Source organism: Pan paniscus, chromosome 1 (assembly GCF_029289425.2).
Source record: "Pan paniscus chromosome 1, NHGRI_mPanPan1-v2.0_pri, whole genome shotgun sequence".
In the NCBI taxonomy this organism is placed as follows: Eukaryota; Metazoa; Chordata; class Mammalia; order Primates; family Hominidae; genus Pan; species Pan paniscus.
Genome location: NC_073249.2, coordinates 198816073 through 198831976, shown reverse-complemented (window position 1 = coordinate 198831976; position 15904 = coordinate 198816073). Strand labels below are relative to the sequence as shown.

Below are 15904 nucleotides of genomic sequence, written 5' to 3'. Positions count from 1 at the left end.
GGTCAATAAATATTTGTGGGATTCATATACATCAATCTTGTGTGCACTAAGTGTGAAGGGCAAAATCATTCTTCTTTTTTTTTTTTAGATGCACTCTCACTCTGTCACCCCGGCTGGAGTGCAGTGGTATGATCTCGGCTCACTGCAACCTCTGCCTCCCGGGTTCAGGCGATTCTCGTGCCTCAGCCTCCCCGAGGAGCTGGGATTACAGGTGCCTGACACTACTCCCAACTAATTTTTGTATTTTTAGTAGAAACGGGGTTTCACCATGTTGGTCAGGCTGGTCTCAAACTCCTGACCTCAAGTGATCCGCCCACCTCAGCCTCTCAAAGTGCTGGGATTACAGGCATGAGCCACCGCGCCCAGCCTAAAATCATTATTTTCTGCTAAAGGCTGACAGGTGGGTTCCTAAAACTTACTCTCATTATGTGACTAATATAACTGATAATTCCTGATCCAGTAGAAGCTGTACATATTTTGGTTAAAACTGATTGCCTAAGTGGGTCATTCGTTCACTTAATCCTTTATCAAATATTTATTGAGTGCCTACTATGTGCAAGCACTGCTCCACACAAGGAGCTTAGTAAATCAAAATAATAAAAATCTCCTAATAAAAGATTATTATTTTTTGAGACGGAGTCTCGCTCTGTCGCCCAGGCTGGAGTGCAGTGGCGCGATCTCGACTCACTGTAAGCTCCGCCTCCTGGGTTCACACCATTCTCCTGCCTCAGCCTCCCAAGTAGCTGGGACTACAAGCACCCGTCACCACACCCAGATAATTTTTTGTATTTTTAGTAGAGACAGGATTTCACCGTGTTAGCCAGGATGGTCTCGATCTCCTGACCTCATGATCTGCCTGCATCCACCTCCCAAAGTGCTGGGATTACAGATGTGAGCCACCGCGCCCGGCCTAAAAGATTCTCATTGCTGGAGTGGAGATTTTCAGATCAATAAGGGACAGGGTTTAGAATGATCTATGTAATAATGGATCAGAGCTCAAGAAATCAGTAAGAATTCATGTTTAACTCAACACAGATACAGATTACGACATACAGAAATATTTATAGATATGTGTATTTACATAGGTTAGTATACCCACATATATTTGTTTGCTCTGTCAGCTGAGAAAGCCTAAAATAAATGTCACCTGACACCTCAGTAGCAATTAGCACCCCTCAAGCTCAGATCTTTTTTTTGAGACAGGGTCTCACTCTGTCACCCAGGCTGGAGTTCAGTGGTGCGATCACAGCTCACTGAGGCCTCGACCTCCTAAGGCTCAGGCGATCCTCCCACCTCAGCCTCCCCAAGTAGCTGGGACTACAGGCACGCACCACTGCACTTGGCTAATTTTTATATTTTTTGTAGAGATGGGGTTTTGCCATGTTGCCCAGGCTGGAAGCCCAAATCTTGGTTTTGAATACCATTCTTTCCAATAAAAGGAACCAGGATTCCTTAAAAAAAAAATGGTTGATAATAGGACTTGAATAGGTAATATACAAGATGAGCCTGGAGCATCTTGTAGTGCCAGGAAGTAAGGAAGTGCTGGGTGGGGGGGAAAAAAAAACCAAAAACTAAAAAAATGGGAGTATGTCAAAAGGCATAGGAGCCAACTGAAAGAGCTCCCAGTGGCCAAACTGGAACAAAATAAAGTAGTATTGGATTATAACCCAAAGTATAAATTAAATATCTAGGAGTCCACAAAAAAATGACTGAATAAATTAACAAACTGGGGAGAAGAGACAAATCTGGGCAGAAGAATTCCAAATACATTATGTAGATATTCTACCCTAAAGAAGGGGCAGCATGATTCCTTAACTGTGGGCTGTACATAGTGAATTCTATCTAAAGAATACAGTACAGAAAGGGAGGAAAGAGTAACTTTATGGAGAAAACTGACAAACACTACTTCAATTAGGTAATCAAGGTCAGCATCAACAGTCATAAATAATGATGATAGTATGGCACCTTGCCTTTGTGACCTTCCTCCTTAAAATCCATAACCCCAGCGTAATAATGAGAAAAACATCAGATAAATTCTCTAAGAGTGGGGCATCTTAAAATATACCTGGACCAGTACTCCTCAAAACTGTCAAGGTCATTAAAAGCAAGGAAAAGCCTGAGAAACTACAAAGTCTAGAAGAGCCTAAGGAGACATAACTAAATGTAATTTGGTATCCTGGATGGAATCCCGGAACAGAACAAGGACATCATATAAAAACACAGGAAATCTGAATAAACAACGGACTTAGTTAATAATAACATACTAATACTGGTTCATTAATTGTAACAAGTGTAATATACTAACGTAAGATGTTAATAATGGGAAACTGTGCAGGAGGAGGGATATATGGGAACTCTCTGTACTGTCTGCTCAACTTTTCTGTAAATCTAAAATTATTAATAAAAAATAAAGTCTAGGCCAGGCGCGGTGGCTCACACATGTAATCTCAGCAGTTTGGGAAGCCGAGGCAGGCGGATCACTTGAGGTGAGGAGTTTGAGACCAGCCTGGCCAACATGGTGAAACCCCATCTCTACTAAACATACAAAAATTAGTCAGGCATGGTGGCATGTGCCTGTAATCCCAGCTACTCAGGAGGCTGAGGCAGAAGATGCGCTTAAACTCGGGAGGTGGAGGTTGTATTAAGCTGAGATCACGCCACTGCACTCCAGCCTGGGTGACAGAGCAAGACTCCGTCTCAAAAAACAACAAACAAGCAAACAAACAAAAAAACCTATTAATAAAAAATTTTTTAAAAATCTCCTGGTCAGAGATAGATTATTGTGTGTTACCAATGATACTAGAGTACAAAGACACTCATTAAAAGATTGAATTAGGCTGGGCGCAGTGGCTCATGCCTGTAATCCCAGCACTTTGGGAGGCCGAAGCAGGTGGATCACTTGAGGTCAGGAATTCGAGACCAGACTGGCCGACATGATGAAACCCTGTCTCTACTAAAAATACAAAAATTAGCTGGGCGTGGTGGTGGGTGCCTATAATCCCAGCTACATGGGAGGCTGAGGCACAAGAATCCCTTGAACCCAGGAGGCAAAGGTTGTAGTGAGCCGAGAGCACGCCACTGCACTCCAGCCTGGGCGACAGAGCAAGACTCAGTCTCAAAATATATATATAGTTAAAATTAATTTTGAAATTTCTGAAATTAATTTTGCCACTTGAATATTATTTAACAATTAAAACATCTCAGCTGAAGAAAATGACCAAAGATAGGGCCACATAGTCACAAGATACTCTAGGAAAAGGATGATACTACAGAAGTCAGATCTACTCATTCAAAACATTTTTATGAGCAAACAAAGGCAGTCTCTTCTCATTATGGTACCACTGAAGTACAAACTAAAGAAAAGGTTCTGCTTAGAGTTAATCAAGCCAGAAGCAGATTAGGTTTTTTAGATAATTTCCCTAACTCCCCCAGGGAGGATGGGCTGCTGTCGACTGCAGAATGCTTGGGGTGTTTTGAACACTTAAAAAAACTGGGTAGTTATGCAGGGGGAAAGAAACAGACCTGGATAGCTAACATTCACTACCCATGCTAAAAGGAAAGGGAAAAGTAGGAGCGAGGAGAGTAATATTGATAGTTGTGAACTTAAGTAATTTAATACCAATAATACCCACGTTTCATTTTAGCCCATTGTTTTTCTAACAATTTTTTCATCAGAATAAATGGCAAAAATTGATAACTTAATGGTTAACTTCTGCCTTAATTTCTACCCTGTGCTAATGAACAATAAAATGGGCCAATAGATTAACCACAAAAAGGGAGGAGAAGTGAATTTAGATATTTGTTAGCATAGGTTCTCAATTATGGGAGAGTTGATATTGATACTATGACCTCAATACTGAAAAGCATAAATATTGTACTCATGCTCTGGAGTCAGAATGCCCAGCTAATGTCCTGCCTTAATTATTTGCTAATACTGTGACTATGGATAAGCTACTTAGCTTTTCTGTGCTTCAGGCTCTCCCTCTGTAAAATGAGGTTTGGGTTGTTGTGAGGATTACGTGTGCAACATCTATCCACTGCTTAGAAAAATGTCAAGAGCACAGTAAGCACTTCATAAATACCTGCAATTGTCATTAATAGCAAAATGAAGGAAACCGGGTTAGCCAATCCAAAGGAAAAAATGTTCTAACAGATAACAAATAAGAATGGTGGTTAGTGAAGTTTAAGGGATATTTTCATGACTCTTCCATTTTTTAAAATTTCTATTTATTTTTTTGAGACAGAGTCTCACTCTTGTTGCTCAGGCTGGAGTACAATGGCGCAATCTCGGCTCACTGCAACCTCCGCCTCACAGGTTCAAGCGATTCTCATACCTCGGCCTCCCGAGTAGCTGGGATACAGGCATGCGCCACCACACCCGGCTACTTTTGTATTTTTAGTAGAGACGGAGTTTCTCCATGTTGGTCAGGCTGGTCTCCAACTCCCGACCTCAGGTGATCCGCCTGCCTCAGCCTCCCAAAGTGCTAGGATTACAGGCGTGAGCCACCACGCCCAGCCTCATGACTCTTTTAAAGCAATGGGTCCTAACAGACCCCAAAGAGGTGATTCCTCTTGTTTTACAAGGGAGAAATAAGCATAGCTATCACATTCCTCAAATTCTAGACATAACTACAGAGGAATGGTGGTTTTACATTTTGGTAGAGCATTAAGAGAACCCTTGGTCTTCTTTCACAACCTAGGTGTAAGTTATCAGATATACCTGTTTAGAAGAGACTTGGCAACTAGACTTACCTGTGGTTGAACCCAAAAGGCCTATCAACATAGAGAAATACTAGGCCAGGTGTGGTGGCTCACATCTATAATTTTAACACTTTGGGAAGCTGGGGTGGGAGGATTGCTGGAGCCCAGGAGTTCAAGACCAGCCTGGGCAATATAGTGAGATCCCACCTCTAAGAAAATATTGAATACATTAGCTGGGTGTGGTGGTGTGCACCTGCAGTCCCAGCTACTGGAGAGGCTGAGGTGAGAGGATCACTTTAGCCCGGAAGGTGAAGGCTGCAGTGAGCCATGATTGCGCCACTGCATTCCAGCTGGGCAACAGAGTGAGACTCTGTCACAAAACAAAACAAAAAACCATAGAGAAATACTCTATAAAAATGAAAGGGAGTGGTGGAGAAGACAGGCAAAGCCATTCTTTCAAGTTTCTCCCTCCTGGTTTGTTCCCATCTTAGAAAGAAAGAAGGGGGAGAGGACAAGGGGAGAAAAAAAAAAAAAAGAAGAGGAAACAAGTGAAGAAAAGAGGAGACTTGGTAAACCACAGGAGGTAAAGGTAGCTCAGAGTAAGGTCTCAGAACATAGAGACCAGTTCTGTTTCCACTAGACCAAGGAGAAGTAGTTTTCAAACATTTCTGAAAACAGTTAAAACTGAAAATCAAAATCTAATTAACCTATATTAAAATGTTTTTTTCATCACCAAAGTTTATACATTAAGAGTACTTCAGATAGGTTTTTGAGGTCCCATACTAATCCCTCTACTATCTATTTTATAAGAAATAAAATTTAAAAGCTGGGAAATATCAGGAGAAAAGAGGCAGATGAGAAGCCAGGTACAAGGATACTAGTCCCAGTCTGAAGCAATGACAAATTGCCTGCCCTGGATTTGGAAGAATAGGCAATTAACTCCATAGTGCCTTTTGAGTTTTTTGTTTTCTTTCCTAATAGTCCTGTCATAATTCTAACTCTGTTAGAGGAAGAACTTGGAAGGTAAAGATGTTTAGAGCTTAAGCTTTAATACTATGCTTTTTATCCTGAAAGAGAAATAAGAATGAACTTCTTGAGCAAGAGAAATGCTCTCATCAAGTAGTAAATGGGGTATAAGTGTAACAAAAGACACAGCAGAAAAGCAGCACACACCTCACATACTGCTATGACAATTCATACAAGTCAGCAAAATTCCAACCCATGGAGTCTTCTGCTCATTTATAGGACAAAATGCCACTGAAAATAGACTAGAACAAAATCAAGGCGTTCTCTGGACACCAACATGCAAAAGGGAAGGCTTCAATTCTATTAAGCAGCTCACATTCAAAGGCTAAACTACTTATAAACCACACTCCTAAGCTGTGGTTTGCCTAACACAAAAAGCATGCACAAATCCAAGTATCACCCCCTTTCTACTTTAGAAGACAGAGCTCCTGTATTATCCAATTTGTTTGTTTGGAGATACAGGTAGATTAAAAACAAGAAACAATAATAATAATCTTAAAACACACACACAACCATGCCTATTTACCTTGAATGGGATAAGAATAATGTGCTGGGCTTGGCTGGCTTGTGGTTAACCCTGTAGTGCAGGTAAGAACACTGTGTTGACTTGGAGATGGAGTCTGAATTAAACCACTTTCAGGTTTCATACCTGGCCACAATGCACCTGAATCAGATAAATTGGACCAATTACAAACAATACACTGGGACTGAGGAGCATGGTTATGCTTTCAAATATCAGCCAGTAGGTTTAAAATCTAAATCTTAAAACAAAAATAAATTTGCTTGTAAGAGAAAATTAGTGAATCTCCCACTTGTAATATATCACAAGCAAATAACACTTTCAAAGAATTAGGGGATGAGGCCAAAGAAACAAAAAGCTTGCCACAAATCCCAATATGTATATAAATTCATTTCAATGATTGGGGGAAATTGACCAGGATTCAGAAAAAAAGAGTTATTGACACCCAACTGGAGTATCTGTTATAAAGAGTGCCTGATGTTCATGTACAGTGATAAATAATTTATCCAAACTGTCAAGGTAGGAGACATTCCATATAAGTTTAAAATTCACTTACCCATTAAACAAGGACCAAATTTTTCTAAAATATATTAAATACTTCTCTGCCTTCTTAAGCTGGTTATTTTGTTACTTTTGTTTCTTCCGATTAGGAAAGACATACCTGCTTATTTTTATAAATTAAAAACATTACAGAAATACATAATTTAGAAAAAAAATACAGTCATATATAATCCCATCATCCAGACTTAACCACTATTAACAGTTTGCAGAAGAGTCACCCAGATGATTTCTTCTTCTTCTTTTTTTTTTTTTTTTAAATAAGATAGGGTTTTGCTTTGTTGCCCAGGCTGGTCTTGAACTCCAGGCCTCAAGCGATACTTTTGCCCCAGCCTCCTTTAGTGCTGGGATTACAGGCATGAGCCACTACACTCAGTCCAGATTTCTTCGATGTATTCACTAATCTTCTTTTTAACAAAAATGGGATTGTGATTTTTTGTTGTTGTTGTTGTTGTTAAGAGACAGGGTCTTCCTCTGTCACCTAGGCTCAAATAATCCTCATGCCTCAGCTACAGGAGTAGCTGAGACTATGGGTGTGTGCCACCATACTTGACTAATTTTTTGTAGAGGTGGGGTCTTGCTATGTCGCCCAGGCCAGTCTTGAACTCCTGGCCTCAAGCAATCCTCCACCTTGGCTTTTTAAAGTGTTGGGATTACAGGCATGAGCCACTGCCAGCCAAGGACTGTGTTATACATAGTGTACATAATTTGCTTTTCCACATAATACCTCTAAGATTCATCTTTCCAAGTCAGAACATATAAATCTATCTCATACTGACAAACATCATAGCTGTTCATTTTTATTTTCTTTTTATCATAATGCTCCTGAGTAACAATCTTTCTAAAATATATTTATATCCTTTCCTGCCTTCTGAGCAGGGAGGAAATAGCACACATACCTTTAGATTTTCTCAGTTACTGTTTCAAAAATAAAAACTGTGCTGTGCTATATATATTACAGAGATACCGCAGAGGCTACTGTGATGTGTAAAGACAATTGTTTAGTACTAAATGTAACTTAATTATAGTTCTGATTTTTAGGTTCTAATTTCACTGTTTTTCCTCTGTGGTCTGTCACTTCTTGACTTCCTTAGCAGTATCTGCCTTTTAATTTGCAATAAACTAGGCAACCATAAACAAAGCTTTGCATCTGCATGAGAGTCCAAGGATATTCTTTATGAGTGAAACACTCTTAAGTGCATGGTTTTGGTGATAATTTTGGCTACACAAAAGCCTACTTTTAAAAAAAAAATCTTTTTTTTTTTTTTTTTTTTTTGAGATGGAGTTTCGCTCTTGTTGCCCAGGCTAGAGTGCAGTAGCACGATGATCTCAGCTCATTGCAATCTCCTCCTCCCGGGTTTAAGCGACTCTCCTGCCTCAGCCTCCCTAGTAGCTGGGATTACAGGTATGTACCACCATGCCTGGCTAATTTTGTATTTTTAGTAAAGATGGGGTTTCACCATGCTGGTCAGGCTGGTCTCGAACTCCTGACCTCAGGAGTTCCACCCACCTCAGCCTCCCAAAGTGTTGGGATTACAGGCACAAGCCACCATGCCAGGCCCCAAAAATCTTAATGCCTGGTTGTTCACTGTGTTCTGAATAGCTATGGTTACTGGGTTAGTGTAGTTGAAGCTGATAATTAGGTCTAAGAAGGTTCATCAACCAAACACATTCCATGTATGATATCCATACTAAGGTTAGCCATGACTTCAAACTCAACATTAACTCATCTCATTTATTTGCTCCTACTCTGATAAACTAGGAGTGATTGAATTTATAGCCAATGAACACATATATGCAATTAAAAATATAATACTTTGAGAATGAGAACCTCTGCTTCACCAGGGCACTGAGATACTTCAGTGCAACTCAGATTTGTCCAATTTGTTGATAAGTACATTTAGGAATAGTAAAGAGAAATATGAAAGTCTTAAAAAGACCAACAGTGGGATATGATAATCACTTCTTAATTTTTTTGAGACAAGGTCTTGCTCTGTTGCCCAGGCTGGAGGGCAGTGGTGCAATCATAGCTCACTGCAGCCTCAACCTCCTGGGATCAAGGGATCCTCCTGCCTCAAACCCCCAAATAGCTGGGACCACAGGCACACTACGCCTGGCTACTTTTTGTATTTTTGCAGAGACAAAGTTTTGTCATATTGCCTAGGCTGGTTTCAAACTCCTAGCCTTAAATGATCCTCCTGCCTTGACCTCCCAAAGTGCTGGGATTATAGGTATGGGTCACCGTGCCTGGCTTTGCCCCAAACTCTTAATGCATAAAAAGAAAATGTAATATTCTTTTCTCATCTATTAATCACATGAAATAACTTATTTTAAGAGACTGAGGAATACTGACATCGCTAGCATGAATTAGAAGCGTTTGCCCCATCATAATTCATGATCATTTAAATGTCTTGTCCAGATTAGCCATAATTAAGATTCTTGCCATGTCTGATTTTCAACAGTAAAAATATTTGAGAATGTCATTTTTAAAACATTTATGATGTAAAATGTGAGTATCAGTGCTATGATTCCTGCTGATTGTATATCACACTTTTTGGTAAACAAATTGCTATTTCAGTGTCACAATAACTTTCAGATTTATTGTCATCACTGTGATTTCTTTTTCCAAATAGGTTTCGACCCTAAGGTGGTAGATTTATAAACATGTTTATTTTTACACTATATGAAAACAATACCTTATTAATAACAATAGTATCAACTGAGAATGTTTTGATAGTCTCCCTCTTATAAGATCAAAAATTAGAACACAAATGTCCAAAATAAGTAGGAGATAGCTAGCTAGTTTTGAATATCTTTGGCCAGAAACACAAAGTAGATGTCTAATATATAATTATTTTATGAGGAATAAAAAACAATACAGACAGTACCTCCAGCATCACTGTAGACCTGGCTCTTCAGACATGCAAATCATCTTCCTCTAAAAGCACCCCTCCCAGAATTCCAGATAATAGGCAGCATGATCCAATGGTTTGACTCCACAGCACTATTGCTCATAGTAAACAAGGAAACCAAACCCTAATTACAGGACTCCCAGTCCACTGCTCTATGCCAACAACTACCAAGTTTCTCAAGTACTTTTAAGCATCAAGAGCCTGCTGCAGAGAAACTGTCAAGCTAACAATGGGTAAGTAAGTCTGTCTCTGAGTGCTTTCCTGATGCCCCCAGAATGGGGTCTTATCACAAACTCTAGCCAAGTTTCTCAGCACAAGTACTTCACTATTGATTAGTCACTATCCAAACTAATCTCATCAGTTCAATTTATAGTAACGCGTATAGTGCTCTTTAGAGATTAGTCTGGTGAGGAACTGAAGCACACACCAATGCTAGAAAAAGCACATGAAAGGATATTTTGGCTTGTTGATTCAGCAGCTCATTTGGATAAGCTATTATAAATAGTAAGTAATTTAATGTAAGTACTTTTCCTGATTATAAACAAAGTATATGTATATATTTTTTAAAACGTCTGTAGGAAAAACAGCCACTTTTTTTGCTTCCAATTATTCTTTATGCACATTTTTTTTTTCTTTTTAGAGGCAAGGTCTCACTACATTGTCCACGCCGGAGTGCAGTGGCTATTCACAGGCATGATCCCACTACTGATCAGCAATGGGGTTTTAACCTGCTGTTTCTAACCTGGGCCAGTTCACCCTTCCTTAGGCAACCTGGCGGTCCCCCACCCCCAGGAGGTCACCACATTGATGCTGAACTTAGTGAAGATACCCAATCAGCATAGCGCACTACAGCCCAGGACTCCTGGGCTCAAGCGATCCTCCTGCCTCAGTCTCCCAAGTAGCTGGAACTACAGGCATGCACTACCGCACCTGGCTATACACATATTTTTAAAAATACTAAATTGGTATTACAACATTGTGTTTTTGCTATTACATATTGCTTTTTTCAATTAATAATACACTGTTTTCTCAAGACCCTAAATATTTTTTAAGAAGATGTTTTATAATGGCTATGCAGCAGCCATATACAATTTAACACATACCTTAATATTCAAGTTTTAGGTTTTCAGTTTTTTCATATTATAAATAATGCTTCAATGAGTATGTTGGTCAGCACATTTTTGTGGGTATCTCTAATTAGTTCCATAGGATACATTCCCAGAAGTGAAATTACTGAGGGAAATGAAATGAACATCCTTAAGGCTCTTAATGCATATCACCCACTCCTCCAACTCACATTAAAGTTCTTTTAAAAGAAATCAGAACAGTGGCACCTAAAGGCATATTTTATAACTCCCACTAACATTAAACAAGTACCCTTTTCCTTACACATACTCCTTCAGATTCCTAGAAGTTAAACTTCTAATCCCCTTTCTGCCATCCCACCCCATTTGTATACAGCTCTGGGAAGAATATGATCAGTATTTCTTTACTTTAAAAGATTACTCATCATATAGCCTTCTTAGATTTCTTCTAGTCTTTTCTCCTTTCTTCAAGAGGAGGAAGCTTTTTAATTTCAAACTCAACTCTGAGACCATCTTTTTGATATAGACCTAAAGTTATGAGCACTTCTAGAATGAAACAATCCTGGGTTCAATTATAATCCCAGGCTTTTACTAATTGTATGAACTTTGGGCACATGATTTAACTCTGCTTCTCCCCTATAAAAAGGGATAAAGCTAGCTTACCTCTTAGGGCTGTTCTGAGGATTACATGAGACAATACTATACAGTGTGAAATACTTACTCTTAGTACACAGCTTATTATAGTAAATAATAGAGACAAGGTAATATTATTATAATGAATTTTTCTGAAGCCCTATTTGCATCTGAAATAAAACGAATTAGCTAATCTGAAAACAGGCAGCACTAAGATGACACAATGTATCAAAATCTTGATTTCGAAAGAAAGAAATCAAGTGTTTTCTCCTACTTAATTTAACACATTACCAAAAAAAGCCACATGATAAAACACAAGAAAACATCTTTTCAAAATACAGTCACTTTTAAAAGTTTTACAAACCTCTCTTATAATTTCTCTGGTAAATTCTGAGAATATGCCATCTCTATCATTCACATTACCCCAACCAAAATCTCTCTCCAGTAAGTCTCATACATTACTTAAAGTCAAATTTAAGCTAATGATTATCTCTTTCTGAATTACTGATAGAAGAAATTGGGAAACACAAGTCTTCCTTGCCCTCAAATATTAAACAAAACCAGATTATTAAAGGAGCCTATTATTAACAATATTACCAGCATACAATATAAACATGTATCCTTCAAGGTTTTAATAGAGATCTATTTACTTTACAGAATTTTTTTCTTTTTTAATGTATTATTATTATTATTATTATTTTTTTTTTTTGAGACAGTCTTGCTCTGTCGCCCAGGCTGGAGTGCAGTGGCACCATCTCGGCTCACGGCAACTTCTGTCTCCCAGGTTCGAGTGATTCTCATGCCTCAGCCTCCTGAGTAGCTGGGATTACAGGTGCCCACCACCATGCCCGGCTAATTTTTTTTTGTATTTTTAATAGAAACAGGGTTTCACCATGTTGGCTAGGCTGGTCTCGAACTCCCGGCCTCAAGAGATCTGCCCAAACGGGGCCGGGCGTGGTGGCTCATGCCTGTAATCCCAGCATTTTGGCAGGCCAAGCTGGGCAGATCACTTGAGGCCAGGAGTTCGAGACCAGCTGGCCAAAATGGTGAAACCCTGTCTCTGCTAAAATACAAAAATTAGGCAGGCTTGGTGGTGCACACAGCGAGACTCTGTCTCAAAATAATAATAATAATAGTTTAAGGGAAATATAGTGATCATTTAAAAAATTAATTATATCTAGGATCCATACGCACACAGAATTATCTGAGGTATTCCATAAATCATGCTCAGAGATGTAATAGGAGTTGTATTTAATACTGAACAGCAAGAATGATCAACTGTTGTAAAGGGCTAATAATAATAATTCAAATCAAAACAGAAGATTTAAAAAACTGTAATTTAAAAATTATAATTGCTAGCCTATTATTAGTCAACTGTTGAAAAATCAGCTTTAAATAACCAAAAAGAAATAAACACAAACATATTCACAGAGGGGTCTTTCAAAAGGTCCATTCAGTGTTGGCTGGTTAATCATATCATAAATATAAGATCTGAGTACCCTGGCTGGTACTAACAGGCATGGAAACATGGATATACAAATGGGGAAACAAGAAAATTTGCTTCCCATTTCATATGAAGTTATCAACCCCACTATTATTAAACATAATTCCCAATTCTTATTTCTAGCAGTTACCAGGAGCCAAAGAATTCTAACAAGCCTAAAAGTAAGAAAGCTGCCAGTATCATGAAAGAGTAGCCAAACAGGTCAGGAGAAACAGGAATGCAGAAACTAGATGCAGGTACATTAATACATCCAGAATCTGTGTGGTCATCTGTCTGGAAAATTTTTCTAATTCGTAGCTTGATTAAATAAAGTCTATAGAAATATAATTTTGTTACATATTACATATTTTTAAATAATATAGTATTCTTTTAATTTTCTGGCACCCATTTCAGGAAAGCAGGGAAGGAGCAATGAAGCACACTGCATTTACACACATAGAAAAATAAGCACAGATATTAAGTGCCCAAAGAACCTTAAAGTGACTTCTGATAAATCATTTTAATTTATAGTTCATGTCCAAGACACCTAAAACCAATGAAAATAACTCCCTAGGCACATAAGGTTATAAGAAAATTGGGGATTTCCGGTATTCTAAAATGACTTTTTGGTTCAGCAGAACAATATCTAATCAGTTTTGGGTGGGGTTAGGGGAGAAAGGAGAGGGAGAAGTTGGCAAAAAAAACCCCACAGAGCAAACTATGATACATATTCAGACTACCTGGTGTTAGCAAGAAATTGGCCACCTCGAAATATATTTATTATGCTTTCCTAATGATAGTACCATACTACATTGTATATAAAGTAAGTCAAATCAATAGCAAATCCTCAAAGAATTTACCAAACACTTAAAGATTCCAAGCTTCAGGGTCAAGACTTAGTACATACAAAATAGCTAAATGAGTACTGAAAAACTATGATTTTTTTATTACATGCATCAAACATACTGTTGCAAAGTTGCATACCCAACCACATATGTAACTAAGTGCTTTGTAAAGAATGATGCATGGCTGATCAAAGTTTCTGGGGAATAAAATCAACATTCTTAGAAATTGTTTACAATAGAGTGCCTTACCAAAAGGAGGTAGTCCATACGTTTGGGTTGCCTGAGGGTAGACCGCATAGGGTTGAGTCTGCTGTAGTGTCTGGTATTGAGTCTGTCCAGGGTAAGCAGTTTCCGAAACAGGAACTGAGAGAATATGTGCATAAGGTCTGGAAAATTTCATGAAAACAAAAACTTTTGTGTGATTTACTTTAGTAACGAAAAATAGGTAAAATAGCTACCACCACTAACAGCAAAGAATCTGCAACAAGGAGACTAATCTTCCACATAAAATGGCTCTTTTCAAAAATTTTTTATTTTTGAGACAGAGTCTTGCTCTGTCACCCAGGCTGGAGTGCAGTGGCATGATCTCAACTCATTGCAGCCTCTGCCTCCCCGGTTCAAGCAATTCTTCTGCCTCAGCCTCCCAAATACCTGGGATTACAGGCACCCACCACCATGCCTGGCTAATTTTTGTATTTTTAGTAGAGACGGTGTTTCACCATGTTGGCCAGGCTGGCCTCGAACTCCCGACCTCAAGTGATCCACCCACCTTGGCCTCCCAAACTGCTGGGATTACAGGCGTGAGCCACTGCGCCCAGCCTAAAATGGCTCTTATGATCAGAAAGTAGAAGTCTTTCCTCCTTTCCACATTCTCCTATCATCAACCCAAGGAACAATTTTATGAAAAATTTAATAGTTCCAAACATCCCTCCAAGTTCCAATTATCCTACAAACATTTCTAGTGTGCTACATGCATGGCCCTATGTGAGACACAAGGATGGATTAAACTTATTCACGCTCTTATGCCTACATCTAGAATAAAATCCTAATATAATAGAAAACTAAGAGAACAAGATTGGCAATTGGCTCTCATTCTCCACCCTGCCCCTTGAACCAAACTAAAGTTCTGAGAGGGAAAGTGAGACTGGAAAAGCGGGTGAGGCTGGTGGAGAAAAGGCAAGCAAACACATCAAAAAACGGAAGTAGAGATGGGTTCCAATATCCTCAAATCAAGTCTACAAAACAGAACCCAGGTAAGTAACAAAATCTGGGAAGTTCCAGACAGGACTCAATCTCCTCAATGATACTTAAGTCAGGGCATACTGCCACTAGTTGGTGCCACCATATCAGGGATAGCTAGAGATTTCAGCAGTGAAACTCCTGGGACTTTACACTAGCTAGCAGATATAATCGTTTCATCCATGATATTGCACTGAATTTTTAGATACCAATTATCTCATTTGGTGAGTTACACTGTATATATAAGTAAAAAAGAAAATGCTATTTGTACCATATAAGCATAATAAAATATAGCAGGGGGTGTTTTAAAGGGGAAATTTTTTTTTTCACCTTTGGGGGAAGAGGAAAATGAAGAAAGGCCATAAAGAAGTGATATACTAGCTGAGCAGATAAGAGGCACAGAACTGGGAGAGAAAGGGTGTTCTAGGACAAGAAAAAAGTCCTGCCAGGGTATAGAGTAAGGAAAGCAAGGGCTTCGGCCTGCAAAGAGCACAGATAACTGAGGGAAGTATATTAAGAGAAGTAGCGAGAGAAAGGAAGCAAAGACCTTGAATGCCAGGCTAAAAGGCAAATCTGAAACTGAGAGCCACTGAAATTATTGAGCAAAGAGTGACAAGATCAGAGCTGTTCTTTAATAAAGATTATTTTGACACTGCTTTGTAAAATGGTTTAGAAAGGGAGGAGAAACTGGAAATGGAGATCCAGTTAAAAAACAGTTCAGATAAGTAATAAAGAGGTCTGAATTAAGATAGAATAATTAAGATAGCTAATAAGGAATTCTGAATGTAGCAGGTATGCAAATACTTTCTGAATGAATAAATGAATTTGGAATCTGCAACATATTAACATCTCAGTAGATTCTAAAAAACTGAATTTAAAAATAACTATTCTTCTTAGCCAGA

The 15904-nt window shown here is 38.8% G+C and overlaps 1 protein-coding gene across 5 annotated transcripts in view; it reads right to left on the bottom strand.

Annotated features, from left to right (window-relative positions):
* Positions 1-15904, bottom strand: part of EYA3 (EYA transcriptional coactivator and phosphatase 3) — a 119216-nt gene that overhangs the window by 51166 nt on the left and 52146 nt on the right. For 3 of the 5 annotated variants that reach the window (XM_003828080.6, XM_024929234.4, XM_063593628.1), the window contains 2 exons: positions 14013-14149; positions 6254-6391 (listed from right to left, as the gene is read on the bottom strand). In XM_003828080.6, coding sequence (XP_003828128.1) covers positions 6254-6391; positions 14013-14149 — 275 coding nt within the window. The remainder of the gene's footprint in view (positions 1-6253; positions 6392-14012; positions 14150-15904) is intronic. The other 2 variants (XM_055096108.2, XM_063593635.1) reach the window with 1 other exon arrangement.